Source organism: Chrysochloris asiatica, unplaced genomic scaffold (genome assembly GCF_000296735.1).
Source record: "Chrysochloris asiatica unplaced genomic scaffold, ChrAsi1.0 scaffold00212, whole genome shotgun sequence".
Lineage (NCBI taxonomy): Eukaryota > Metazoa > Chordata > Mammalia > Afrosoricida > Chrysochloridae > Chrysochloris > Chrysochloris asiatica.
In genome coordinates this window covers 2,482,140-2,506,211 of record NW_006408730.1, presented here as the reverse complement: position 1 = coordinate 2,506,211, position 24,072 = coordinate 2,482,140, and the positions used below count along the sequence as shown (strand labels likewise).

Sequence of the window (24,072 nt, the reverse complement as noted above, 5' to 3'; positions counted from 1 at the left end):
TTTGGAATATATTTCCATCCCATTTAATATGCTTCATTAAATTACAGAAAAGAATGAATTCAAAGGACTCTGTTTTGAATTATATCTCTTAAGTATAGAGTTCAGTGCATTTTTTAGAGAGAGAGAAAGAGACTGTGTTCCCTAGAAGGGAAACCACCTTAAGATTCGATGGGCTTTCCTTATAGGTCTGCCTTTTATTTTTAAACACCAACACCTCTTTGCTGACCAACATTTTCTTGCAAATTATGGCAAGGGCAGAGGAGCATGAGCAAAGGACCTGGATGAAAGTTAATGATACTCCTTATCAAATTCCAAGTTGAAACTGAATCCTTCAGTAAAGTTTCCTAGGCATGGAAAAAAAAAAAAAGATTTACAACTTCAGCATAACTGTAATTCTATCAAGAAAAAGTGTCAGTCAATCTACTGTCACTAAAGGATTTGAAGATGGCTTTGCCATATTTCTTTCTCCTTTATACATGGAGGTGAAGAAGAGAAGAAAAAAAAAGAAAGAAAGGCAAAGAGAGTTTTAAAAAAAATTGATGAAGCCCTGACCCTTTAGATTCCATTTATAGTCTGAGCCGGAATGCCATCCCCCTTGACTAGCGAACTGTCCAATCCAGCCGCATGTGTCAATTCTATTAGGCACTAAGTGAAATATATATGCATGCCTTTATACCATTTAACAGTCGGAGTCCACCTTCAAGACACTGGGCTGTGGATCAACTGAACCACCACTCCTCTTCCAAGAATCATTTTAACAGGTTCTGTTAGAGGAGCTCCTTCTCTCTCTCTTTTTTTAACTCATCCTTTTATACAAAATGGCACCAAAGAAGGAAGTGAAGAAGCCTGCTGCGGCTGCTCCAGCCCCTGCCCCAGCCCCAGCCCCTGCACCTCCCCCAGCCAAAAAAGAAGAAAAAATTGACCTCTCTGCCATTAAGGTAACTAAATGGATGAATTATTTGGTCACTGAAACACCTCTCAAGAGTAAGGGACTCTAGGAACGTGTATGGGGTTATATTTTTCATGAAGGGAAAATGGTATTTACTAGGTGACCTGCCTGGATTTGGGGAGAAGAAAATGCTGGTTGAAACAACAACCTCTTGTGTATAATTTTAGAGAAAATTATTATGAGTATGGTCTTGGATGTGGGATCCATGCTTACTCATATTTGCTTTTGTTTTCTATTTCCCTAAATGATCAAAGTGCAACTTAGGGGAAATTTTTATAAGTACAAATTGTGAAGGTATAAAGGTGATGCATTTGTAAGTATTTAAGTCAGTGTGTATTTTTTTTTAATCAAACCAATATGGAAACAATCATTTATCTTAAAGCTATATCAAAAAGAAAGCTTTAACCCCTGCTTGTTTCTAGAAGTTTCCAAGCAGATGATCTAGTTGTCATGGAAGTATTTATTTGACAGCTGCTTTACCTCATCTGCAAAAGGGAAGATGTTTGAGATTCAAGCCAATTCCCTCTTCAGCTTTTTCTAATAAAATTTTATACAACACTACATGAGAGTTCAGTGCAGAAAATTACGTACTCAAGTGTTTCAGTGACTATAACTGTCATCTTGTTTATTTATATACAGTATTTAATTCCAAATTTGTGAGTGACTTCTAAATGAAACTAACCAAAAAAATACCATAAAACTTGTTGGTTGTATGGCTTTTAGCTTGTGTCTTTGAGCTCTTGCATACTCATCCTGAACTAAGCAGAATATGATTGTTTGTATGTCATCACTTTGTTGTGATCTAAGTTCTCAGTTGCCAAAAACTTATCTGCTTCTGGAGTGGATGTGCCTGTTACCGCCCAGTGATGTGGTCCAAGAAGTGTGGACCTTCCCTAGGCTCTAATTGGTTCAAATGTCAGTATGAAAATCTTCATCTAAGGAACTTTGCCTTATATGGAGAACTAAATGGTGAAAGCGCCTATGAGGTGATCTTTTCATTTAAGCCAAACGTTCTGTATGTAGTAAATATGAATTTTGTTAACACTGTTTGCTTGCAACAATGATGCTGACCTACTTAAATACACATTTCATTGATTTTATGAGTATAATCATGGATTATTTTAAGGTCTCTAAAATAAGTATTGAATGTGATCAACCTTAGATATACATGATGAAAGTAAGCATATTATATTTTTCATAGTATTCCAGTTAAACATAAAATTTGATGTTCCAAATTAGGAAAAGTAGATTACCACAATCATTAGCTCTTGCATTAGCAGGTATCTGAAACCGTAGTTGAAAAAGTGAAAAAAATAGAGTCTAATATTGATTAAGAATTGTTCTTAATTAACATCCATTTAGGAAGAAAAATGCATATAGGATCTTCTAATAAACTCTTTTATTAGAAGAATTAAATAAATTCTTTTTATTAGAAGAATTTATTCAGGAAGAAACTAAATGTTTCATGTCCAATAATTCTAGTTAACAGTATCTTTATTGATGCAGACTGACTTGTATATATGTTTGCTGGTTATGTGCCTTGGAGTCATTTCTGACTCATAGCAACCCTGTATAGAAACCCTAAATCTTTACGTGAACCATAAATCTTTACGGAAACAAAAAGCCTCATTGTTCTCCCACCAAACAGCCGATAACTTTGGACTGCTGACCTTGAGGTTAGCAGCCCAACTTGTAACCACTACGCTACTAGAGCTCTTTGACTTGTGTATTATAGTATTAAAAAATTAACATGATTACAGCCGCTGTAGTGATTTCGGTTGTCCTTATTCTTTATCTCTCTAGAGTAACATTAGAGATATGAATCAGTGTCCAGACTATTTCTCATTATATTTATTATGATTTATAAGACAATATCATCTCTTTGTATCTAAGGTTACAAGCATCTGGAAAAGAAACATTTATTTTCTTTACTTAAGAAGAAAATGAAGTATCTCACTAATAAAATGCCTGTTTTAATTTGCTTCCTTGAGGAACTGTATAATAATAAATAAATCTATTAAATTTACTTTAACAGGTAAGAGTTAACAAAGCATCATGTTTTAAAATTCAATTACTTATTTTGATTTTTGAAGCCAAGTACTTGTTCAAAATCAACAAAGAATATTTCTGAATATTAAAATCAGTTTATCATGCCAACTGTATGTTGAATTTAATGATAGCATGGGCTAGAACAGCTAAACAATAGAAGGTAATACTTTTAGAAGTATTGCCATGTTCTATTTTCATCATTTCATTTCAGAACAAGAGATGCAATAGCCCCTGATAAGGGATGCTAATCAAAAACAAGTTAAATGAATGTGGAAGAAACAGAGGGAAATTAACTTTTGTCTTTCATTCACAGGGCTTATTTCTAACAGAAAAAGAAAAGAATATCACAAAATCGAAATTAATATATTTTTGCAAAAGAATCTAAATTCCTCTAAAGATTTACATTTACCCTATGAAATCAGTATGTTATAGTTTAATATATTTAGGTATGTTAGCAAAGTCAAAGAATGCGATGATGTTGTTAAGTGCTGTTGAGTCCGTTCCAATACATAACTACCCTGCATAGGATTTCTGAGGAGTGGTTGGTGAGTTTGAACCGCCGACCTTGTGGTTCAAACCTACCTTGCAGTCCAGCACATGAACCTGAAGCACCACCCCAGGACTCCCAGAATGTGACACAACCTAAGAATGTGGTAAAATGTAATTCCATTCTAGTAGGTAATGCTGTTGTTGTTGTTAAGTGCCGTCAAGTTGGTTCCAGCTCTTATGGACCCTGAATAGGGTTTCCAAGGAGCGGCTGGTGAATTTGAATCTCTGACCTTGTGGTTCAAACTGACCTTGCAGTCCAGTACTTTATCCCACAGCACCACGCTAGGGCTCCCTAGTAGGTAACAGGGCTAATTAAAATGCACATTAGAACATTTCAAATCACGATGCTTTTAATCACTTAATAATGTTTCTAGGTATATTACCTCCTACTAGTTATGTGCTTTTTTCAGGAAGAGGAAAAATGAACTTTGAAGAAATTAACAGAACTGTTATGTGTTCATTGAATTTCTGAAAACTCTATAAAGAACAAAACTTAATTCGATTACAAACTGTCCTTCATAAAGTACACAAGATTAAAATCTAAGTGTCATAAATTATACAAGATTAGAATCTAAGAGTCCTTTACACTTCAAATAATACTGAAGCTTAAATATAATAGCATAATTACAGCAAGACTCATAATTAATTAGAACCTTTCTTCAGTTCTAATATCCTATCCACATGGATTTTCTCTAAGTATTCTTTTCAAAAACAAGTATTGCTGATATTTCAACATTAAAGTTGTCTTGGGTTGACTCTAAGCACTCTCATTTCAAAGCACTGATATGTTCATCAGTAACGCATGCACCAAAAAACACTGTCTAAAGTAAAGGAGTTAAAACTTCCATAAGTATTGATGGAATGCTGGTGTGGCTCCGGAATTATCACTGGACTGCAAACCACAAGGTTGGAGGTTCAAATCTCCCAGTCGCTCCTCGGAAACCTTATACAGGGTTTCTGAGTCTGAACCAACTCGGCAACACTTAACAGTAAGTACCATTGTATGTTCAAACACAAGAAATCATACTTCTTGCACCAAACTGTGACTAAGTGAGCAACTAAAGTAATCAAGTAAACATGTGCTAAAATTGAAAAAGAACCTTTGAAGTGTAAGTGAATGCTTTGCATGGTGCATGTCTTCCCTGATATGTCAGGATTGTTGGGCCTGGTGGGACTTTGGATGGTGTCTTTCATTGTGTTGCTTCAGTTTTGTGATTCTTGCTGTAGTCACCTCTCAATCAGGTCATCCCTAATTAATACTGCAGGTGACGTTACACAAAGTTGTAAAGGTACAGAATGCATTGACAGAACCTTGATCAAATTACAGATCTAACAACAGCAATTGACTACAAGTTGAGAAGACTTAAATTTTCAATTAAGCACACCTATTCATCGATGAGTATTCAGTGGAGATAAATAGTTGTGTTGACATTGTGACACCTTATTTGCTTTGGTTCAAGGTTAACATATGTTAATCATTGCGTTCATAAATTATATATATATATTATCTCTAACAAGGCTAATGTAAACCCAGTTCCACTTACAAAAACTGCTGGGAAAATCAAATGAGGGTATGTCCATGAAAGGCTCAGAGGAAAACAGTAAATCGTGATGGAGCTAAGATTTAGCCTAGTAGATGAAATCCAGAGTTGACTGTGGTAACCAGTATCCTAAACTACCTCCTCTTTGTTAAACAGGTTTAAGTTGCTGTTTTTAATCATGTGCTTTTAAGGGTGCAAGGTTTTTATATTGTCTTGCACATCCCCATACAGCCAGCAGAGGGGGTGACAAGCACATGTCAAAATAAATTCACCAAGACTTCTGAATTAGTGGCCAAGTCCTAGTGTGGCACTGTAGGTTAATGCGCCAGACTGCAAAAACGTTTGAACTGCAAAGTTGGTGGTTCAAGCTCACCAGCTGCTCCTTGGAAACCCTATACAGGGTCGCTATGGGTCGGAATCTACTCGATGGCACTTAACAAGAAGTCTGTTCTCACAACTTCTAACATTCTAGGACCTATTGCTGAGAGATTGAGTGTCTTTCACAGATGGAGGGTGGAATATAAGGACTGACCAAGATTCTGGGACTCTGCTCCAACTTCCTTTATTTTGAGTTGTAAACAAAACACGATATTAATTTAAAATACTGTTCATAGGGAAATGTATAAGGAGCTCTGGTAGTGTAGTGGTTACAAGTTGGGCTGCTAACCTCAAGGTCAGCAGTTCGAAACTACCAGCTGTTCCACAGGAGAAAGATGAGGCATTCTGCTAAAGATTTACAGCCTCAGACACCCTATGAGCTTTGCTATGAATCGGAACTGACTCCACGGCACACCGTCACCATCATCATCATTATAGGAAAACATGTAGACATCAAAGTTTATTAGTGATTACCAGAGGTAGGAGCCCTGAGAACATGATGGTTCAAACACTAACTGCTAGCTGGCAGTTCAAATCTACAGGAGAACAAAATGACAGTCTGCTTCCATAAAGGTAACAACCTTGGAAACCCTATGGGGGAGATCTACTCCGTCCTATAAGGTCACCATGAGCCAAATGCACTCAACAGCAGAGGGTGTGATGGGGAAGGAGGGGGAAAGCTTTGGGAACATCGAACTTCTGTTAAGGGTGATGGATAGATTTGAAAATGTATAGTGGTGAAGGTTGTTCAACATGATCAATTTGATGAATAATCACTGACTTGTACATGGGAGCTTCCAAAAGTTTTCATTAAAAAAATTCAATATTTTTTAACTCCATTTTTTCCTACAAACTCTTTGAAAGTCCCTCCTACAAGTAAAAGATAATGAAATGGTAATGCATTTATCTAAGTGCCGTACAGTCAGTTCTGACTCACAGAGACCCTGCATAAGGTTTCCAACATTTTAAACCTTTGCACCATGACTCCATATGATAAGCACTGGATTTCGAAACACAAGGTCCGCAGTTTGAGCCCGCCTGCCACTCCCTGGGAGCAAGATGAACCTTTCTGTTCCTGTGAAGATTTAAAGCCTTGAAAACCCTATACAAAGTCGTTATGAGTTGGATCCTACTCCATGGCACTTAACGACACTTAACAACACTGCATTCGACCAAAAGGTCAGTTTGAACCACAAAGTCAGCATCTCAGACTCACTAGCCTCTCCTTGAAAGTCAATCAGAATCCACTGGCTGGCACTTAACTGTTGTTGATGTTGTTGTTAGGTGCCATCCAGTTGGTACCGACTCATAGTGACCTTATGCACAGCAGAATGAAACACTGTCCAATCCTGGGCCAACGTCACTACTGTTGCCACCCTTGAGTCCATCGATGCTGCCACTTGGCCAATCCATCCCATTGGGGGTCTTCCTCTTCTTCTCTGACCCTCCACCTTACTGCACTGTATATCCCTGCCATCCGTTTGATTTCCATTCATAGTGACCCTATATAGTGTTCCCAAGGCTATAAATCTTTATGGGAGCAGAAAGTCTCATCTTTCTCACACGGTGAAGCTGACCTTGTGGTTGGCAGCCCCGTGCTTATCCTACAATGCCATAGGGGCTCAAGGAGTCAATCCTGGCTTTATAGTGACCCTGTATAGGTTTTCTGATCAGCAGCTGCTTATCAGTTATCAGTGAGCCTTGCAGTTATCAGTCCAGTGCATATCCTACAAGGCCACACTAGGATTCCATAGGTTGTTGTAATACATCCATACATACACATATATCACAAAGGGATCACTATGGCTCTGTAGGATAAGCATTGGACTGGGAGCCCACCAGTTGCTCTTTGGGAGAACAATGAGACTTTCTGCTTGCACAAAGATGCCTTAGAAATCCTAGACAGGGTGTCACTTAAGAACTACAACAAATATATCACAAAAATCTAGTAAATGTAATGAAACTGTCTAAATTTTAAAATAGTTTTAGTTCTGTGTCATTAAATACACAGACACACATATCAAGCTTGACTTTCAAATTTTGCATTAGGGTGTTATTTTGAGAAAGGTATATAGTCTCTATTTTATCTGTAAATAAATAACATGGTCTAAACTTGAAATCTCAACCAAGTATTGGAGTGAAAGCAGAAACAGTTGAGGAAAATAACTGGGAAAGAACACATGTGATAAATAGTCCATTAAAAGAAATGAATGAAAACATGCCTAAGTTATTTCTAAGTTTTTTTTTTACATATAATTTTTAAAGCATATCATTTTTCATTCTGCTCCTTCAATAGTACAAATTAACTTTAATTCAACTTTAGTATCACCCAGTTGTACTATTAGTCCATTTGCATTATGAATATAACCTCAGAAACAAAAATTACTTGAGACTGTTCTAGGCACTACTCTGAGGTTTCCTCTTTCAAATATCTACACTGTAAAAGAAGAGAGCAGGTGGGAATGGAGTGAGAAGATATTAAAGGGCATTCAACAAGCTTCCCTAGAAGGAATTATATTATATGTAACTGAAAAATGTTCACGCAAAGTAAAATTCCATTTGGGAAGGAATATGTATGTTCACCAACTAATAATGAAGAATACTTTAATTTTAAAGATAATGAAATCTTTGCAAGACAAGGGGTCACAAAGTGTCAGTGCCAAATTTAGCCTCTTGGCATTTTAATGCTGCAAATGAACCCCTTGGCAAGTTGTCTTGAGAAGATGTTCCATAATTATCCAGTATTAAGAACCATCTGACTCATGGAAATTGTGGAAAGGATTATATTTAGTTTGCTGATACTACACTTTTCTTCTCCTGCTCTTCATACTGAAATATTTTGTCTATGAAAATAGGATCTTGTACACTTTATTTCTACCTCAATTTCTACAGTTTCCTTTTCATCTCCATCAGAATTTTGGAGGGCAAAAGTAAAATAAAATGCAGTAATGGCTTCAATTACACTAGTTAAACATTAAATTGCATGAATGATAAGTCCTTGCAATTTCAGTCACAAAGTAATAACAGTAAATTGAAGTCAGAGAAGAAAATTTTCCATAAAAATGAAAACCACGTCTTATATAACTTTGTATTCTTCTTTTCACTAGAGTGAGCAAAGAACTTTTTATCTTGTAGGTTTTCAATGATACATTATCGCCTGTTTATAGAATATCTAGCTGATTTGAATATTGTTTTATGAAATTTTACTTAATTCTAGGTGGCAGACATTAAATCAGGTCTATACCTGGGTCCACATCGTCACTAGCAAAGATGAATTGTTTTCAATTATGATTAGTACTTCCCAGATGTTTACAGCCAGGAAGGTTAATCAACAGGTATTGGGGAAAAGGAGATGGATGGAACAGAGAGCCATCACCATCTAACAGTTTGTCATACTGTGGTGGCTTGCGTGTTGCAATGATGCTGAAAGTTTGCCCCCTTATTTCAGATACCAGCAGAGTAACCTTGGTGGACAGGTTTTTGAGCCTCCATATTAAGACACACAAGGAAGAAAGGTATGGCAATCTACTTCTCAAAATTAGCCAATGAAAACCCTATGTATGGATCATGATATAATATTGTCCCACATAGTGCTAGAAGATGCTGTTGTTGTTGTTGAAGGCATTACAATAGCCAACAATGGACTCAAATATACCGTGATTATGAAGATGAAACAGGACTAGCAAAATTGCATTCTGTTATACATAAGTCCACCAGGAAGTGGAGTGAACTCTATGGCATCCAACAGCAACAAAGTAGAGAGGGAGACGATTCTTTAAAGAATAAGGGATTTCAGCAGTGCTCTGAAGAATTGTTGTTGTTGTTGTGAAGTGCCGTTGAGTCGAGTCTGACCCATAGCGACCACCAACCTTGCAGGTCAAACGACTTTGCAGTCTGGCGCATTAACCCACAGCGCCATACCCAGACTCCAAAGGTAAATTTTTAAATATTGCTACAAAATCATAGAAACCTTTATTAAACAACCATATCAAAATGTGAAGTTATTGTTTCTCAACATCATGCTAGTGATGATCTCCAAGAAGATGGTGTTCTCATTTCTCTAATCCTTCCCAGAATTCTGTGCTCTTCAATGTACATCATGGCAAAATGACACTTTGGGGACTCTCAAGTTACTCAAATTGTGTGTTTTTTTTTTTCAATGTTCTTTGAATTTGGGGAACAAAAAGAAATCTGAAGGGGCAAGATGAAGACAGTCGAGTGTGTGGAGTAAAGTTTCCCAACAAAATTCTCATACAACAGTTCTTGCTACCCATGAAAAATTAGCAGGTACATTGTGATGGAACAAATTTCCTGATGCAAATTTCCTGGACTTTTTCTCACCTATGCAGTTTTCAAAAATCCTGAAAACTTCTTCCTAATAAGCCCCCATTATCTTCCTGTATCCTTCAAGAAAACATATCAAGATTATCACAAAAAACAGTCGTCATAGACTTTTGAGTTGATTTCTCTCCCTTGAACTGGCCCACCAGATCCTCTCAGAAGCCACTATTGTAACTGGACCTTTTTCCTTTATTAAAAGATGATAACAAGACTAGGAGTCATGGTGTGGCACTATGGGCTAATGCGCTGGACTGCAAGGTCAGTTTTAACTGCAGGGTCGGTGGTTCAAGCTCACCAGCTGCTCTTTGAAAACCCTAGAAAGTGTTGCTATGAATCAGAACCAACTTGAAGGCACTTAACAACAACACCAACAAAACAACAAGACTAAGATAAATGTATTACTGAGAAAACATGTCTGAAGTCATCTAGTGATTACAGAGACATGTTTAAGCATATTTTGTTCGGAATAAACCTGTGCATGTGTGGACTGGAATCCTCATAGCAATACTTTTTGACTACCCTCATAGTTAATTCCTAAGAGGCAGAAAAGAAGGGAGAGCATTCCAATAGAAGAGACTTAAATCTAATTTGTAAAACAAACTAAATAAAGACAAAACAAAAATCAGATGACCTTTTGTAGTCATATGTATTTACTCAGAGGGCTAACTACCTCATCTTTTTAACATTGAAGGAAGAGATGCCAAACAAACTTTCCACCATTGGTAAAGATGTATCAGAGAATAAATGGCATTTCCAATTTATTCTCTGAGCACAGAATCTTGATCTTCTAACTATGAGTTATAATTTATTCTCTAGTCTAGACTATACTGTAGCCTTCCCTACCAAAACTATCTCAAGATAGTTTAAGAGAAATCTTAATTTTCATTCTCAATCTGATACAGATATGGAGAAAGACAAAAGTGATGTAGTTTGTTAAGAACCTACAATACTCAGTTTAATAATGATAAATCTCTATATAATATCAAAGTAGTTAGGAATAGCTAACTTACATCTTTTTAAATGATTCAGTTGTTTATCCAACATATTTTGTACAAACTGGTGATATTATATACGTATGTATTCATTTTTTTCTACCTAAACAATAATGGAAAGAGAAGGGCCACTTTGAAAGATTGATTTGGTATTTATCTTGTATTTTAACTAGTAACAGGGTGACTAGTTGTGCTGTGGAACTGTGGTGTCGTAGGATCAGCGCTGGACTGCAGACCACAAAATTGATGATTTAAATCCACCAGCTGCTCCTTAGAAATCCTACACTGCCTGAACAAACTGATCTAATAGCTTTTAATTTGTGTACTAAAAATTGTGAGACTCCAATTATACCTTTATCAAATGTTGTAAATTTCCACCTTTGCCTATACTTTCTATTTCCCCCTAATGATTCAGAGCATTTTAAATGTTATACTACCCTTTCCTTTTTCCCCAATACCATCTCAAAATGTCAATCTATTTATGAAGGTATTTTATACTGGAACAATTAATTTAAAAATTAAAACATTTCGATTCCCATTTTGAGATTCGAGTCCCTATGACATTTTTTTCACTATTTGTAAACTTTAGGCAAAACGTGATAGGTATCTAAATCTTGATTTCTTCCCAAATGGGTTGAAAGGAAATTAAAATTATACATCTGCCTTGGGTGACACAAAGGATTAAACACTGGGCTGGAGGTTCAATCATCCAGAAGTGCCTGAGAAGACAGACTTTGGGATTTGCTTTTTGAAAAGTCTTTGGTTCTGTTCTGCACATAGGGGGTGTTGTGAGGGGGAATCAACTCCATAGCAACTACCAATTACAATCACAGAAGGAGAGTACAGGCTTTTTTTGTGACCAAGCCCCATACAAACAGTTGCTAAAGCCGTATGCAAGATATTATTCATCTCCAATATTTCCTGCTTCTGTGAGCTTCTCTAAATATGTGAAAAGGTGGTAAACATGTATGAAATTTAGTGGACACCTTAGGTCGGATCTTTTCCAAGTACACCCATTTCAGATAAACTACCTTGAAACCCCACCATCGAAACCAATCCTGGATCAGCAAAACTCCATATTTCTGTAACTACAACTTGCAAGAAGAGCGTCCTTGACAGATTTCAGGAACAGGTCCAACCGTTATGTGGGTGAACCTAAGAAATACATGGAATGTGTGTGATCTTATCAAGTCGTCTGAACTTTACCATAAGGGACAGAACTCCTAAGAATGTTCCTCCTACAGCAACTCCCATTTAAAATCCCAAACCAGTTCCACCCAAAAAGTTCAATTAATCTAAAAACTTGCTGACTAGAAGTTTTCAAAGTATATTATTGACCAAGTGAAGGGATCAATCCAAGCCACTGGAGACATACTAAACTCCTCTGCCACTGAACAAATGAGAAGCTTCTTAAAGGAATACGTTCCAAGAGTACTTCTCAAAGACAAAGACCATAAAAGTACTGATAGTCTCAGCCTCTCTATGGCTATCCACTCCTAGGTTCTGGTTTCCTAAAAATAGCCTTCCGGGTACAGATCCCTTTTTCCCTTTGCCCTAAGAAAGCTAAATAACTCATCAAGGGGAGTGGCAACATCTCTGTGAAATCTAATGCTGACTCTGAGGTCAGAGCTCTCCCAGAAATAAAAGGAAACCTTAGCAAGAGAGGCTCCTACTCAGGGACCGGAACAGCCCTCAACACGCTCTTCAGCTTCGCCGCTCTTTGCAGTCCAGGAACTCCATCATGGTGGGTCCTTTGAGAAAACTATTTGTCATTTATAGGAGAGTAAAGATAGTGGGTATGATCTTGTGAGAAGAAAGGCAGACAAGATATAGAATTGAGGAAAGCATATATTCAAGTTTGAGTCTTTAGAATCTACTTTTGGTTTTTGTTGAGGTGAGTCAAGGATAAGAGAGAATAATGATAGCTGATTATGCCACCTGGAAAAATCCATCTTACTCCCAAAGCAGTGCTTTATGCTTCACCAACTTTTACTATATCTCATGAGATTTATTAATATCTAAATTTAGAAAAAGAAAAACTGCAACTACAGCAAAAGATTACTCCTTAAAATACTATCCAATGATGCCAATAGCTAAAACTATGTAAACTGGTTTTGATACATTGGATGTTACTTACTAATATAAAAACGTGCTGGATAAGCAATAAACTTAAAGTGATCATTTTAATGTAGTATGGTGGTACTTTTTACTGTAGTGTCTCTGTATTAGAGATACCTTAAGCATACTATAGATTATTACATTATTCCAGGAATTATTTGATCTAGCATTTATCAAATCACTAATCCATTGATTAAGATATGCAGAGATGTTCCTTAATGATCTTTTGTAATAGCTTTCTATGTTTCTAGATTCAAAACTACCCTAAGACAACCTTCTGATGCTATGACACTTTCCTAAAACACAAACAGCAGAGAACTCATTCTTCTGTCAATGCATTTGAAAGAGTACTAGTTGTTTCTTTCTTTCTCTTTCTCTCGCCACCGCAGTCCTTCAGTGCTGACCAGATTGCTGGTAAGTGGATTGAGCTTCTATATTCCGGATGTAGGCAGAGCACTGCCTAGTTTCCGAAATATCACCTATCTCCAAGGCATGTTACTTTGTGGTTCAACCTGGTAGTATCCAAGCTATGTCTGAACTCTGAAAAGCAGGCTCAATTGTGGAGCTTCCTTTGAAGATGACTCAGAAAATGAGCTGGATATGCATAAAAATCAGCACATTTTTGTTTGGTTAAAATATTCTTTGTGATTAATTTCTTTCTAACAGATCGAGTTCTCTCAGGCACAGAAGGATGGTAAGTTTAAAGATATAGTTGTTAACATGTGTACACGCATAAAGATGGCATGTGAGAAAAGCTATTCCTTTGGGACGAGATTAGCTCTTCCTAATTATCCCCACTGGTATTGCCACTCTAAATATAAATGCTCTCAATCACTCTAAATATAAATACTCACAACTCAAATCTCTTACTTGTAATCAAATCAGTAACCAAAGGTATAAACAAACAAAAGGCACACTGTAAAATAGGTTCTCATATTCAGGACTCTCTAATTAAAACCTATTCAACACAATAGGTAATACCCTATATACTGATAAGAAGTCATAGATTTTGGATGGCTAATTTCTTAATCAAATTCTTGAAGGATTTCACAGGTCCACATTTTTCAGTTTGGAAAATAATACTGATTATACTATTGGCCAGTTACCAAATGTACATTATTTTCTTTTCTTTGAAATAATTCTAATGTTGAACTGAGAGATTTAAAAAGTGAAGTCAATGAAGAATAGCATTGAATTAAGATACAAAGAGGAAGAAGTAATTAATCATAGAATTGTAAAAGAAATGCTAAAAACCTCAAGTTCTACGCCTCCTTAAAGATGAAGAACAGGTTCCATACAGGGTGATACGACTTACTCGAGCAACCAATGAATTAGTCATATGACCAAAAACTGGAAATCAATTACACATTTCTTTCATGAACTAATTACTAACAGAAGACTCCATTTATTTCTTTCCTTCTGAACTTTGGATCCAACAGATCCCATAACAAATCACTACTAGTTCCCCTCATTTTTATTTTTTATTTTATTGAGCACTATAAGGAGGAAAGTTTTATGGTGTGTAAGTAGCATATATCCAAATGAAATAAGACTGAAACACATTAAATCATATAAATATTGGTATAATAATAAGAATGTACAAGGGGGGCTTCAAAACGTTTGTGGAAAAAAATCCATTATTGTTTTTGATTCAGTTTTCCCACAAACTTTTTTGGTGTTGTTGTTAAGTGCCATTGAGTTGGTTCTGATTCATAGAGATCTTTATACACAAAAGAAGAAAACACTGCCCAGTCCTGCACTACCCTCACAATTATTATGGTTGAGGGCATTGTTGCTGCCACTGTGTCAATCTGTCTCATTAGGAGATGTCTCTGTTTCACAGACCTTTTACTTTACCAAGCATGATGTCCTTCTCCAAAGACTGGTACCTCCTGACAATATGTCCAAAGTACATGAGACGAAATTTTGCCATTGTTGCTTCTAAGGAGCATTCTGGCTGTGCTTCTTCCAATACAGATTTCTTTGTTCTTCTGGAAATCCATGGTACTTTCAATATTCTTCTCCATCACCATAATTCAAATGCATTGATTCTTCTCCAATCTTTCTTAGTCACGGTCCAACTTTCTCATGAATATGGTGGTGTTGGTGGCTGTGTGCCGTGGAGTCGGTTCCGACTCATAGTGACCCTGTACAGGGTTTTCGAGGCTGTAAATCTTTACAGGAGCAGAACACCTCATCTTTCTCCCATGGAACAGCTGGTAGTTTTGAACAGCTGACCTTGTGGTTCACAGCCTGATTTGTAAACACTACTCTATCAGAGCTCATGCATATGAGGCGATTGGAAATACCAAGGCCTAGGTCAGGTACACACCTTTGTGCTCGAACTGACATCTTTGTTTTTCAACACTTTAAAGAGGTCTTTTGCAGCAGATTTGTTTAATGCAATACTTTTTGAAGTCGAGGTTTTTGAAACCCCTTCATATATACTATACATATTATAATGTATAAGTTACTATAGATGAGGAATCCTGCTGTGGCACTGTAAATAAAGTGCTTCTAACTACATGATCAGTATTTCAAACCCACCAACTCATTGAGAACCTCTACTGGGTCACTATGAGTCAGAACCAATTTGATAGTACTTAACAACAACAACAAAGATGATTAATTAGTGACTATTAAAATATTCAGTTTTCTACCTAAAGATTTCAACATCTTTCAGTCAGTTTCAGTATCTGAAATATGTCATGTTTGGACCTCAATTAAGTAATTATAAGGTGAGAACAAACTCACATGCATCTACAATATGTCTGATGAACTCAAGTAGACAGATTAGATGATTTGATGACTCAAAACTCAAGATCCTTTGAAATTATACTTTGAAAGACTATTTTTATCTTATTGAAAACAGTGTGTGAGTCTACAATAATGTTTTATTTTAAGTGCATTTTTGACTAGTGGTGAGGCTACATTATCAGTTACTAAATCCCAGTTTTCTTAAATATCTAAATTACAATGTCCTTTTGACTGCCAAACCAAGGCAGAGCCAAGCAATGAAAGATTTAAAAACCCTTGCAGGAGGCAGAGGGCTTCTTATTGGGCATTAAGCCTATTGCTTCATATATAGAAATTTTGGTAAACATTGGTATGGTAAACTGGCTTCCTTTTGTGCTGGGAAAATAAACATTTTTAATTAAATAAAAACCCAATAGTTCCAGAAATGAATGAAGACTTCCGTTTTTTTGCTTCCTTGTGCAAAGACTAAGAACGTCACATATCGCTACTTTATTTGAATGTATCACAGGGTTGGAATAAAGAAAAAATGGAAAATTGATGAATATTGTAGCATCATAAAAGTCTATGTCCTGTGCTATTCAATAAGCTAGCCACTAGTCCCCTGTGGCTTTTTATGGTTTAATTAATTTAACTGAATACATTTTCAAATTCTATTCCCTCCGTTGCACTGTTGCCACATGCCATTGAATTGATATAACATCCCTGTATAGAGTTTCCGAGGCCGTAAATCTTTAGGGAGCAGAGAGCCCCATCACACTAGTCACATTTAATTACTCAAGAGCTACAAGGCTAGTAGTTACCTTTTTGGGTAACATTAATATAAAATTTCTTCATCATCACGTAAAGTTCTAGACCAGTACAGCTTTAGACCAGGTAGTTGGTAAACTTTTTCTTAAAGGCCAAATAGTAAGTATTTATGATTTGTTTGGTAGTCCAAGCTCTATCACAACAAGTTAACTCTGTTGCTATGGTATGAAAACAACCATAGACAATTTTCAAAGGAATGAGCATAGCCATATTTCAATAAAACTTTATTCACATAAACAGGCAGTCAGGCCTTGGGCCATAATTTTCTGACCCGTGTTCTAAACTCTTTAAGAGAATAACTAAGTCTTCATTCTAAAATCTGGAACTGTTGGAAGTTGCCATTGAGCTGATTCCAACTCATGATAACACTGAATGCTACAGAGGAGAACTGCTCCATAGGGTTTTCTTGTCTGTAGTCTTAATGGAAGTCAACCAGCAAGCCTTTCCTTCTGCAGCATCACTGGGTGGATTAAAAATCTGGATTACCCTGCCTTTAAAGCAATCAAAGAATTAAGGTCAGAGAGGTTCTATTACAGCCCATAAAGCCTGATTTCTACTCCAGCATCTGACCCGGGTTGCAATGAGTCCCCTCAGAAATCTGTGCATATAAGCCTAGAGCCAGTCATAATAGCTCAGTTTCGTATGTCCTTTTAAAAGATACAAAAAAAAATGTTATTTAACAAATGACACCACCATACCAGCAGCATCTTTTTTTTAGATTAAGGAAATGACAAATTTGTATTTTAGGAGGAAATTTTAACAAAGAATGGTAACATGATCTATATAGGTGATTGTGTTAGTGTCTGGTACAATATTTTATTAAGATAGAGGAATAGTAAGAGGATATAGTGCTGAATAATCTACCTAGATAGCATCTTTTGATTCAAGATTACTGATGGCCTACAAAGAGTGCTTTCAACTTGACCAGATCAATCGCAAATGATTTCTTGAGTATTGCTAATAACTCCAACAAGTTGACTTCAGTACTTTTGGTTTCCCAAGAAATTGTCATTTAGTGATGCTCAGGTTCAGTTGAAATGAACTTACTGATTCCTAATTCCACAGAGGTGTTCTTAGTCCTTTTTGTTGTATAGTTCTAAATTCTCTGTCAAAGTGATTCTTAAATGTGAATCAAATTCTATCAAAGAAGAATGGTAAAATTTAGAAAAAGTGACTAATAAAGTGACTATGATAATAACGTTGTTGTTGTTAAGTGCCGTTGAGTCGGTTCTGACTCATAGCAAGCCCGTATAGGGTTTCTAAGGAGGAGCTGGTGAGCTTGAACTGCCAACCTTTTGGTTCAAACTGACCTTGCAATCCAGCACATTAACCCACAGCGTCACACTTTAAAAAACATGCACTTAATATACACACACATGAGTAGAAGTAAAACTGGGGAAATCAGAATAAGATTGGTAGGTGGTATCACTGTCAATATCCTGGTTGAAATGTTATAGTATAATCTTGTAAAATGAAATCACCAGAGCAAATTGTACAAGGGATCCCTCTGCATTAGTTTTTCACAACTACATGTTGTGAAATATTAATGGAAATATTAATAATAACAAAATAAAACACTGGTAGAAAAATGTGCCCTTAAATTATAAATCTGGTATGGCAACATAGTCTTATATGTACTTATATTATTTGAAAAAAAAAGAATAATGTTTGAAGACATTACCATATCAACAGATCGGAACAAATATATTTCTCCTTCTGAATCATTTATATAAAAAGTTTACTAGAGTCATACATAAATCTGGTTAGAAAAGATTATACAGCTTAGAGGTTTGTCTCTCATTTGTAAATTTTTCATTAAAGGTGAAGTTATTCCTGAAGAAAGCTACCTAGAAGTTGTTCTTGTTAAGTGCCATCGAATCAGTTGCCACTCACAGCCAAAGAGCAGCTGGTAGATTTGAACTATCAACCTGGTGGTTCAAACCAATCTTGCAATCTAGTGCATTATCCTGTAGTGCCGCACCAGGACTCCACTAGAGGTAGAGCTTAGGAAATTCATACACCAAAAAGAGGTTATTTATATAACTTGGACAATTCAGACGAAGCTTATTTAACACAACACTGTTTGAAATTTTGTTTTCCTACGATTTTATCAACTTTGTTCATTATATGAGGGATTGTAGGATTTCTCAAGACCTCCTCATCCCTGACTTCCATCCAGGCAGGGGAAGGCAATTTGAATAAATATGACTAGAAACTACAGTTATCATACCTGATTAATAACAATTAATGACTTGGAATTGGAAAGGCTGCTTTAAAATAGTCCTATCCCAATAGGATGTGACTTAAGAGTCTGCCAGTGATTGTGTTATCCAGTACAGGAAAGAGTCCAAAGAATAACATCAGCCTGAGCGCTTGGTTAAAGTTGTGAGACTAGAGAAGAACCTGGCCTGGGTCCTTGGTAGAGTTGCGGTTAATGAATAGGTCTGAGGTAGAGAAAAGCACCCTAATGTTCCTTTCATTTTACAGATTTCAAGGAGGCGTTTCTCCTGTTTGACAGGACAGGTGAAAGCAAGATCACATTAAGCCAGGTTGGTGATGTTCTTCGGGCTCTAGGAACCAATCCCACCAATGCAGAGGTTAAGAAGGTTCTGGGGAACCCCAGCAATGAAGGTAACTGCATCAGTTTTTCCAAGAATTATGGAAGTAGGAAAGTGTGTATGTATGTGTGTGTTTATTGAGAAATAAGTTTCATATCATAGGGATCAATTTGCTTATAATAGTATTGAGTGTGCCTCTTGGCCCTCGGAAGCCTCGGCTTTCCCTCTTATAAAACATAGTAATTTTATTTTGAGAATTTGCACGATAAAATGCCATACTAATGAAAGGAAATAATAATACCTAGTGTTAATATAATCATTTACAGTAATCATAATTTAAAGGCTAATGAAATGAAATTATACCCAAATCCAAATCATGTTTTAGACCATCAGGGATATAAGCACATTATGCCTAAGGTGTTAAATGGCTAACACACAATACACTGTAAACAACCCTGAGTGAATTATAATGGCATCCTTCTTGAGAAGGCCTACACTTTGACAAGCCTATGGAAATACAATCACAGTGGTTTTAACTTGAGTTAGAAACACCACCTGCCTTTGCCCAATTCTCTGTCTTTTGAATTCTGTGACAAAGATACTTAGTTATAATAACTATAAATAGGTAGGTGACATCTTAATAGGAGTATTTTCTTCTGTTTCCCAAAAATTATAGAAAAACTTAAAAATCTTACTAGAACCTCCATGGTAAATCCTGGGTCAAAAATAATCAGTCTAATATCTAAATGGCAAGACTGTAAAAGTCATTTGCTAGATACAGACATCGTATCATGGAACAAAGAAAAGTTTTATGTTTTTGTTTTACCCCAAGGGCTAACTGCAAGGTCACAAAAAAAAAACCTAAAACGACAAAAGAAAACGGAATTGTTTTTGTGTCTTAATTTTTTTTTTATTGTAAATTCAGTAAAGGTTTATAGAGCAGATCAGTTTTCCATGCACTAGTTCATACACATTTTGTTTCATCTCAGTGATTACAATCCCCACAATATAATACTACTTAACCCACTTCCTCCCCATGTTTTCTTTTTGATCAAATAGACGATTGCGGTTTTTATCTTTGCAGTAGAAAGAAAAGAGGGGTGGCAAGTAAATTATTTCTTGATAACTGAAAATGTTTTAGAGATATTCATTCTTTTTTAAAAAAAATCGATTTGAAGAAAAATCAATCTGATCTTTCTTTAATTTGTCATTCCTGGCATAGTAAGAAATATGATTGATTTAAAATAGCCAATACCCATCCATTTCAGCTCACTAACGTCTAGGATATCAATCTTTATTCATTTCATTTCATTTTTGACAACTTCTAATTTTCCTAGATTCATACTTTTTACATTCCATGTTCCGATTATTGATGGAAGTTTACAGCTGTTTCTCCTCATTTTGAATTGCGTCCCATCAGCCCATGAAGGTCCCCAAAGCTTTACTCTATTCCTAGCATCATGGACAACTAGACTTAAAGCACAGAGTTCTCTCCTACCCATATTTTGAGTGTCTTCCAACCTGAGGGGCTCATCTTCTGGCACTATATCTGACAATATTCTGGTGCTATCTATAATGATTCAATATTCAATATTCTGGTGCTGACAGTGTTCCACTGCTATTCATAAGGTTTTCAGTGGCTAATGAATTATATGGTTTACTATGGTGGAAATGACAAATTAAAGAGAAATGGTGTCTGATTCATAATAAAATAATTGAGCATTTTAAGGTCTGGAAGTATAATGTTATCTGTGATCTGATGGGATAATATTCATACACATACAAGGAAGACAAGCTAATATCACTACTATGCAAATTTATGCATCAGCCACTTAAGGTACTGATGATGAAACTGAAGAATTCTACCTAGTTCTGCCTGGAGACCTGATGTGGTGCTGTAGGATAAGCACTTGACCACAAGGTTGATTGGAACCACAAGGTTGGTGGTTCAAACTTACCAGTCACTCCTCAGAAACGCTATACAAAGTTGCTATGAGTTGGAGCTAATTTGACAGCACTTAACAACAAAAGCCTACTTCTGTAGTCTGAAATTGATCAAACATACAATCAAGATGTATTGAAAACTACTGGCTATTGGGATGCAAAGGTTGGAAACAAAAGAAGAAGGACCAGCAATATGAAAATATGACCTTGGTGATAGAAACAGTGCTGGAGACTGTATGTTAGAATTTTGCAAGACCAATGACTTATTCATTGCAAAAATCTTTTTTAAACAACACAAAGATGACTATACACATGGACCTCACCAGATGGAATACACAGAAATCAAATTGACTATATCTGTGGAAAGAGATGGTGGAAAACTCCTTATCGTCAGCCAAAACAAGGACAGGGGCAGACTGTGGAACAGACCATCAATTGCTTAAATGTAAGTTAAGGCTAAAGTTGAAGAAAATTAACACAAGTCCACAAGAGCCAAAATATGACCTTGAACATACCCCACCTGAATTTAGAGGTCATCCCAAAAACAGATTTGGTGTATTATACACTAACGACCAAAGACCAGAAAAGTTGTAGGATGACATCAAGAATATCATAGAGGAAGAAAGCAAAAGGTCATTAAGAAGACAAGAAACAAGGAAACAACCAAAATGGATATTAGAAAAGACTCTGAAACTTGCTCTCCAGCATATGGATGCTACAGTAAATGGAAGAATTGAGGAGGTACCAGAGCTGAACAGAAAATTTTGAAGGGCAACTTGAGAAGAAAAAGTCAAGTATTATAAAGAAATACAAAAACACCTGGAGTTAGACAACTGAAAGGGAAGAACACACTAAGCATTTATCAAACTGAATCAATTAAAGAAAAAATTCAAGACTTGACTAGCAATATCGAAGGACTCCAGTGGCAAAATACTGAATGATGTAAAAAGCATCAAAAGAAGATGCTTCAAAACACAGAGTCATTGTACCAAAAAGAACTGGTAGATGTTCAACCATTTCAAGAGGTGGCATATGATCAAGAGCCAATGATACTGAAAGAAGAAGTTCAAGGTGCACTGAAGGCATTGGCAAAGAACAAGGTTCTGGCAACTGATGGAAATCTTTCAACAAACTGATTCAGCATTGGAGGCACTCACTCATCTCTGTCAAGGAATTTGAAAAACAGTTATCTGGCAAACTGATTGGAAGAGATCCTTATCCAAAGACCCATTACAAAGATAGGTGACCCAACAGAATGTGAAAATCATTGGACAATATCATTAATATCACATGAAAGTAGAATTTTGCTAAAAATAATTCAAATATGGTTGCAAGAGTACATTGACAGATAACTGCCAGAGGTTCTAGTCAGATTCAAATGAAAATGTAGAAGGAGAGATATTATTATTGAACTCAGATGGCTCTTAGCTCAAAGTAGAGAACAGGAGAAAGATTTTTACCAGTGCTTTGTTGACTGTGCAGACTTTCAACTATATGGATCATGATAAACTATAGATAACACAGAAAAGAATGGGTATTCCAGAATACTTAATTGTGCTCATGAGGAATCTGTACATAGACTAAGCGGTAGTAGCTTGAACAGAACAAGAAGATACTGAATGGTTTAAAATCAGAAAAGGTATGTGTCAGGGTTGTATTCTTTCACCATATTTATCCAATCAGTATGCTGAGCAAACGATCTGAGAAGCTGGATTATGTGAAGAAGAATGTGGTTTCAGGATTGTAGGAAGACTCATTAACAACCTGAGATATGAAGATGATACAACCCTGCTTACTGAAAGCAAAGTGAATTTAAAATACTTAATGATGGATGTGAAAGACCAAACAAAGCCTTCATTGCACCTCAATGTAAAGGAAAAAAAATAATCCTCACCATTGAACAAATAAAGAACACCATGATAAGTGGAGAAAAGACCGAAGTTTTCAAAAGACGTCATTTGGCTTGGATCCACTATCAACACTCATGGAAGCAGCAGTCAAGAAATAAAGCATCATATTGCATTTGGTAAATCAGCTGCACAAGACCTCTTTAAAGTATTCAAGAGCAAAAATGTCAATTTGTGTGCCTGCCCCAAGCCATGGTATTTTCTATAGCCTCATATGCATCTGAAAGTTGGGCAATGAATAAGGAAGAGTGTATAAAAATTGATGCATTTGAGTTATTGTGTTGGAGAAGAATATTAAAAGTACTGTGGACTTCCAGAAGAACAAACAAATCCATGTTGGAAGAAATACAGCCAGTATGCTCCTTAGGAGCCATGATGGCTAGACCTCGTCTCTCATACTTTGAACGTATTATCAGGAAGGAACAGTCCCTGAAAAAGGATATCATGGAGGGTCAGCGAAAAGGAGGAAGACCCCAATGAGATGATTTGGCACAGTAGCAGCAGCAATAGCCCAAGCATGACAATTGTGAAGAGGGTGCAGGACTGGACTGTTTGTTCTGTTGTTCATGGGGTCGCACTATAAGACCAAGCTGACTTCACAACACCTAACAACAACAACAAATCAGTCTGCTAAATTTTTCCTCAGATTTTATTTGCTTTGATGGAAAATGTCCTGTTAGATCCTGCAAAAAGAACTAAGAGCATGAGATGAAATGAAAGAACAGCAGGCCCAAGCTTATTTTTAGATACCAATTTTATTAACAAACAAATCAGTGAAATTTTTAATAAGTGTTCATTTACTCAGCTCTCAAACTCAGTCATTTTTTTAAATGTTTTATTGTGAATTATGTGATAGTTTACATGAGAGAACCTTAGTTTTATATTCATTCTATCGTATATCGTCTCATTACCAAGGTTACAATCCCCTCCATGCATCATCAACCAACCAAAGGGTATACCCTGAAAGTCTGTCCCTCCCACCTCCCACCCCCGGTCTTCAGCACACAGTCCTTCTCTGGATCTAAAGTCCCCAGCTGCTCCATCGCTCCACATCATCGTCTCTGCCTCCAGCTCAGGCATCACTGTTTCTCTGGGTAGGGTCCCGCTCTCCACTCTTCTCCTTTGATGGTCCTAGGGACCTCTGTTCCTAGACTGAAAAGTTAATCACTTCCCTCCTTGCTA

General features: G+C 36.5%; 1 protein-coding gene across 1 annotated transcript in view; it reads left to right on the top strand.

Moving 5' to 3' along the window:
* The first annotated feature begins 665 nt into the window (after positions 1 to 665).
* The window catches only part of MYL1 (myosin, light chain 1, alkali; skeletal, fast), a 67,266-nt gene continuing 43,859 nt past the window's right edge, over positions 666 to 24,072 (top strand). The window contains exons 1-3 of the mRNA XM_006872752.1: positions 666 to 938; positions 13,584 to 13,611; positions 18,969 to 19,112. Of these exons, the coding sequence (XP_006872814.1) occupies positions 819 to 938; positions 13,584 to 13,611; positions 18,969 to 19,112 (292 nt within the window). The 5' untranslated portion in view covers positions 666 to 818. The remainder of the gene's footprint in view (positions 939 to 13,583; positions 13,612 to 18,968; positions 19,113 to 24,072) is intronic.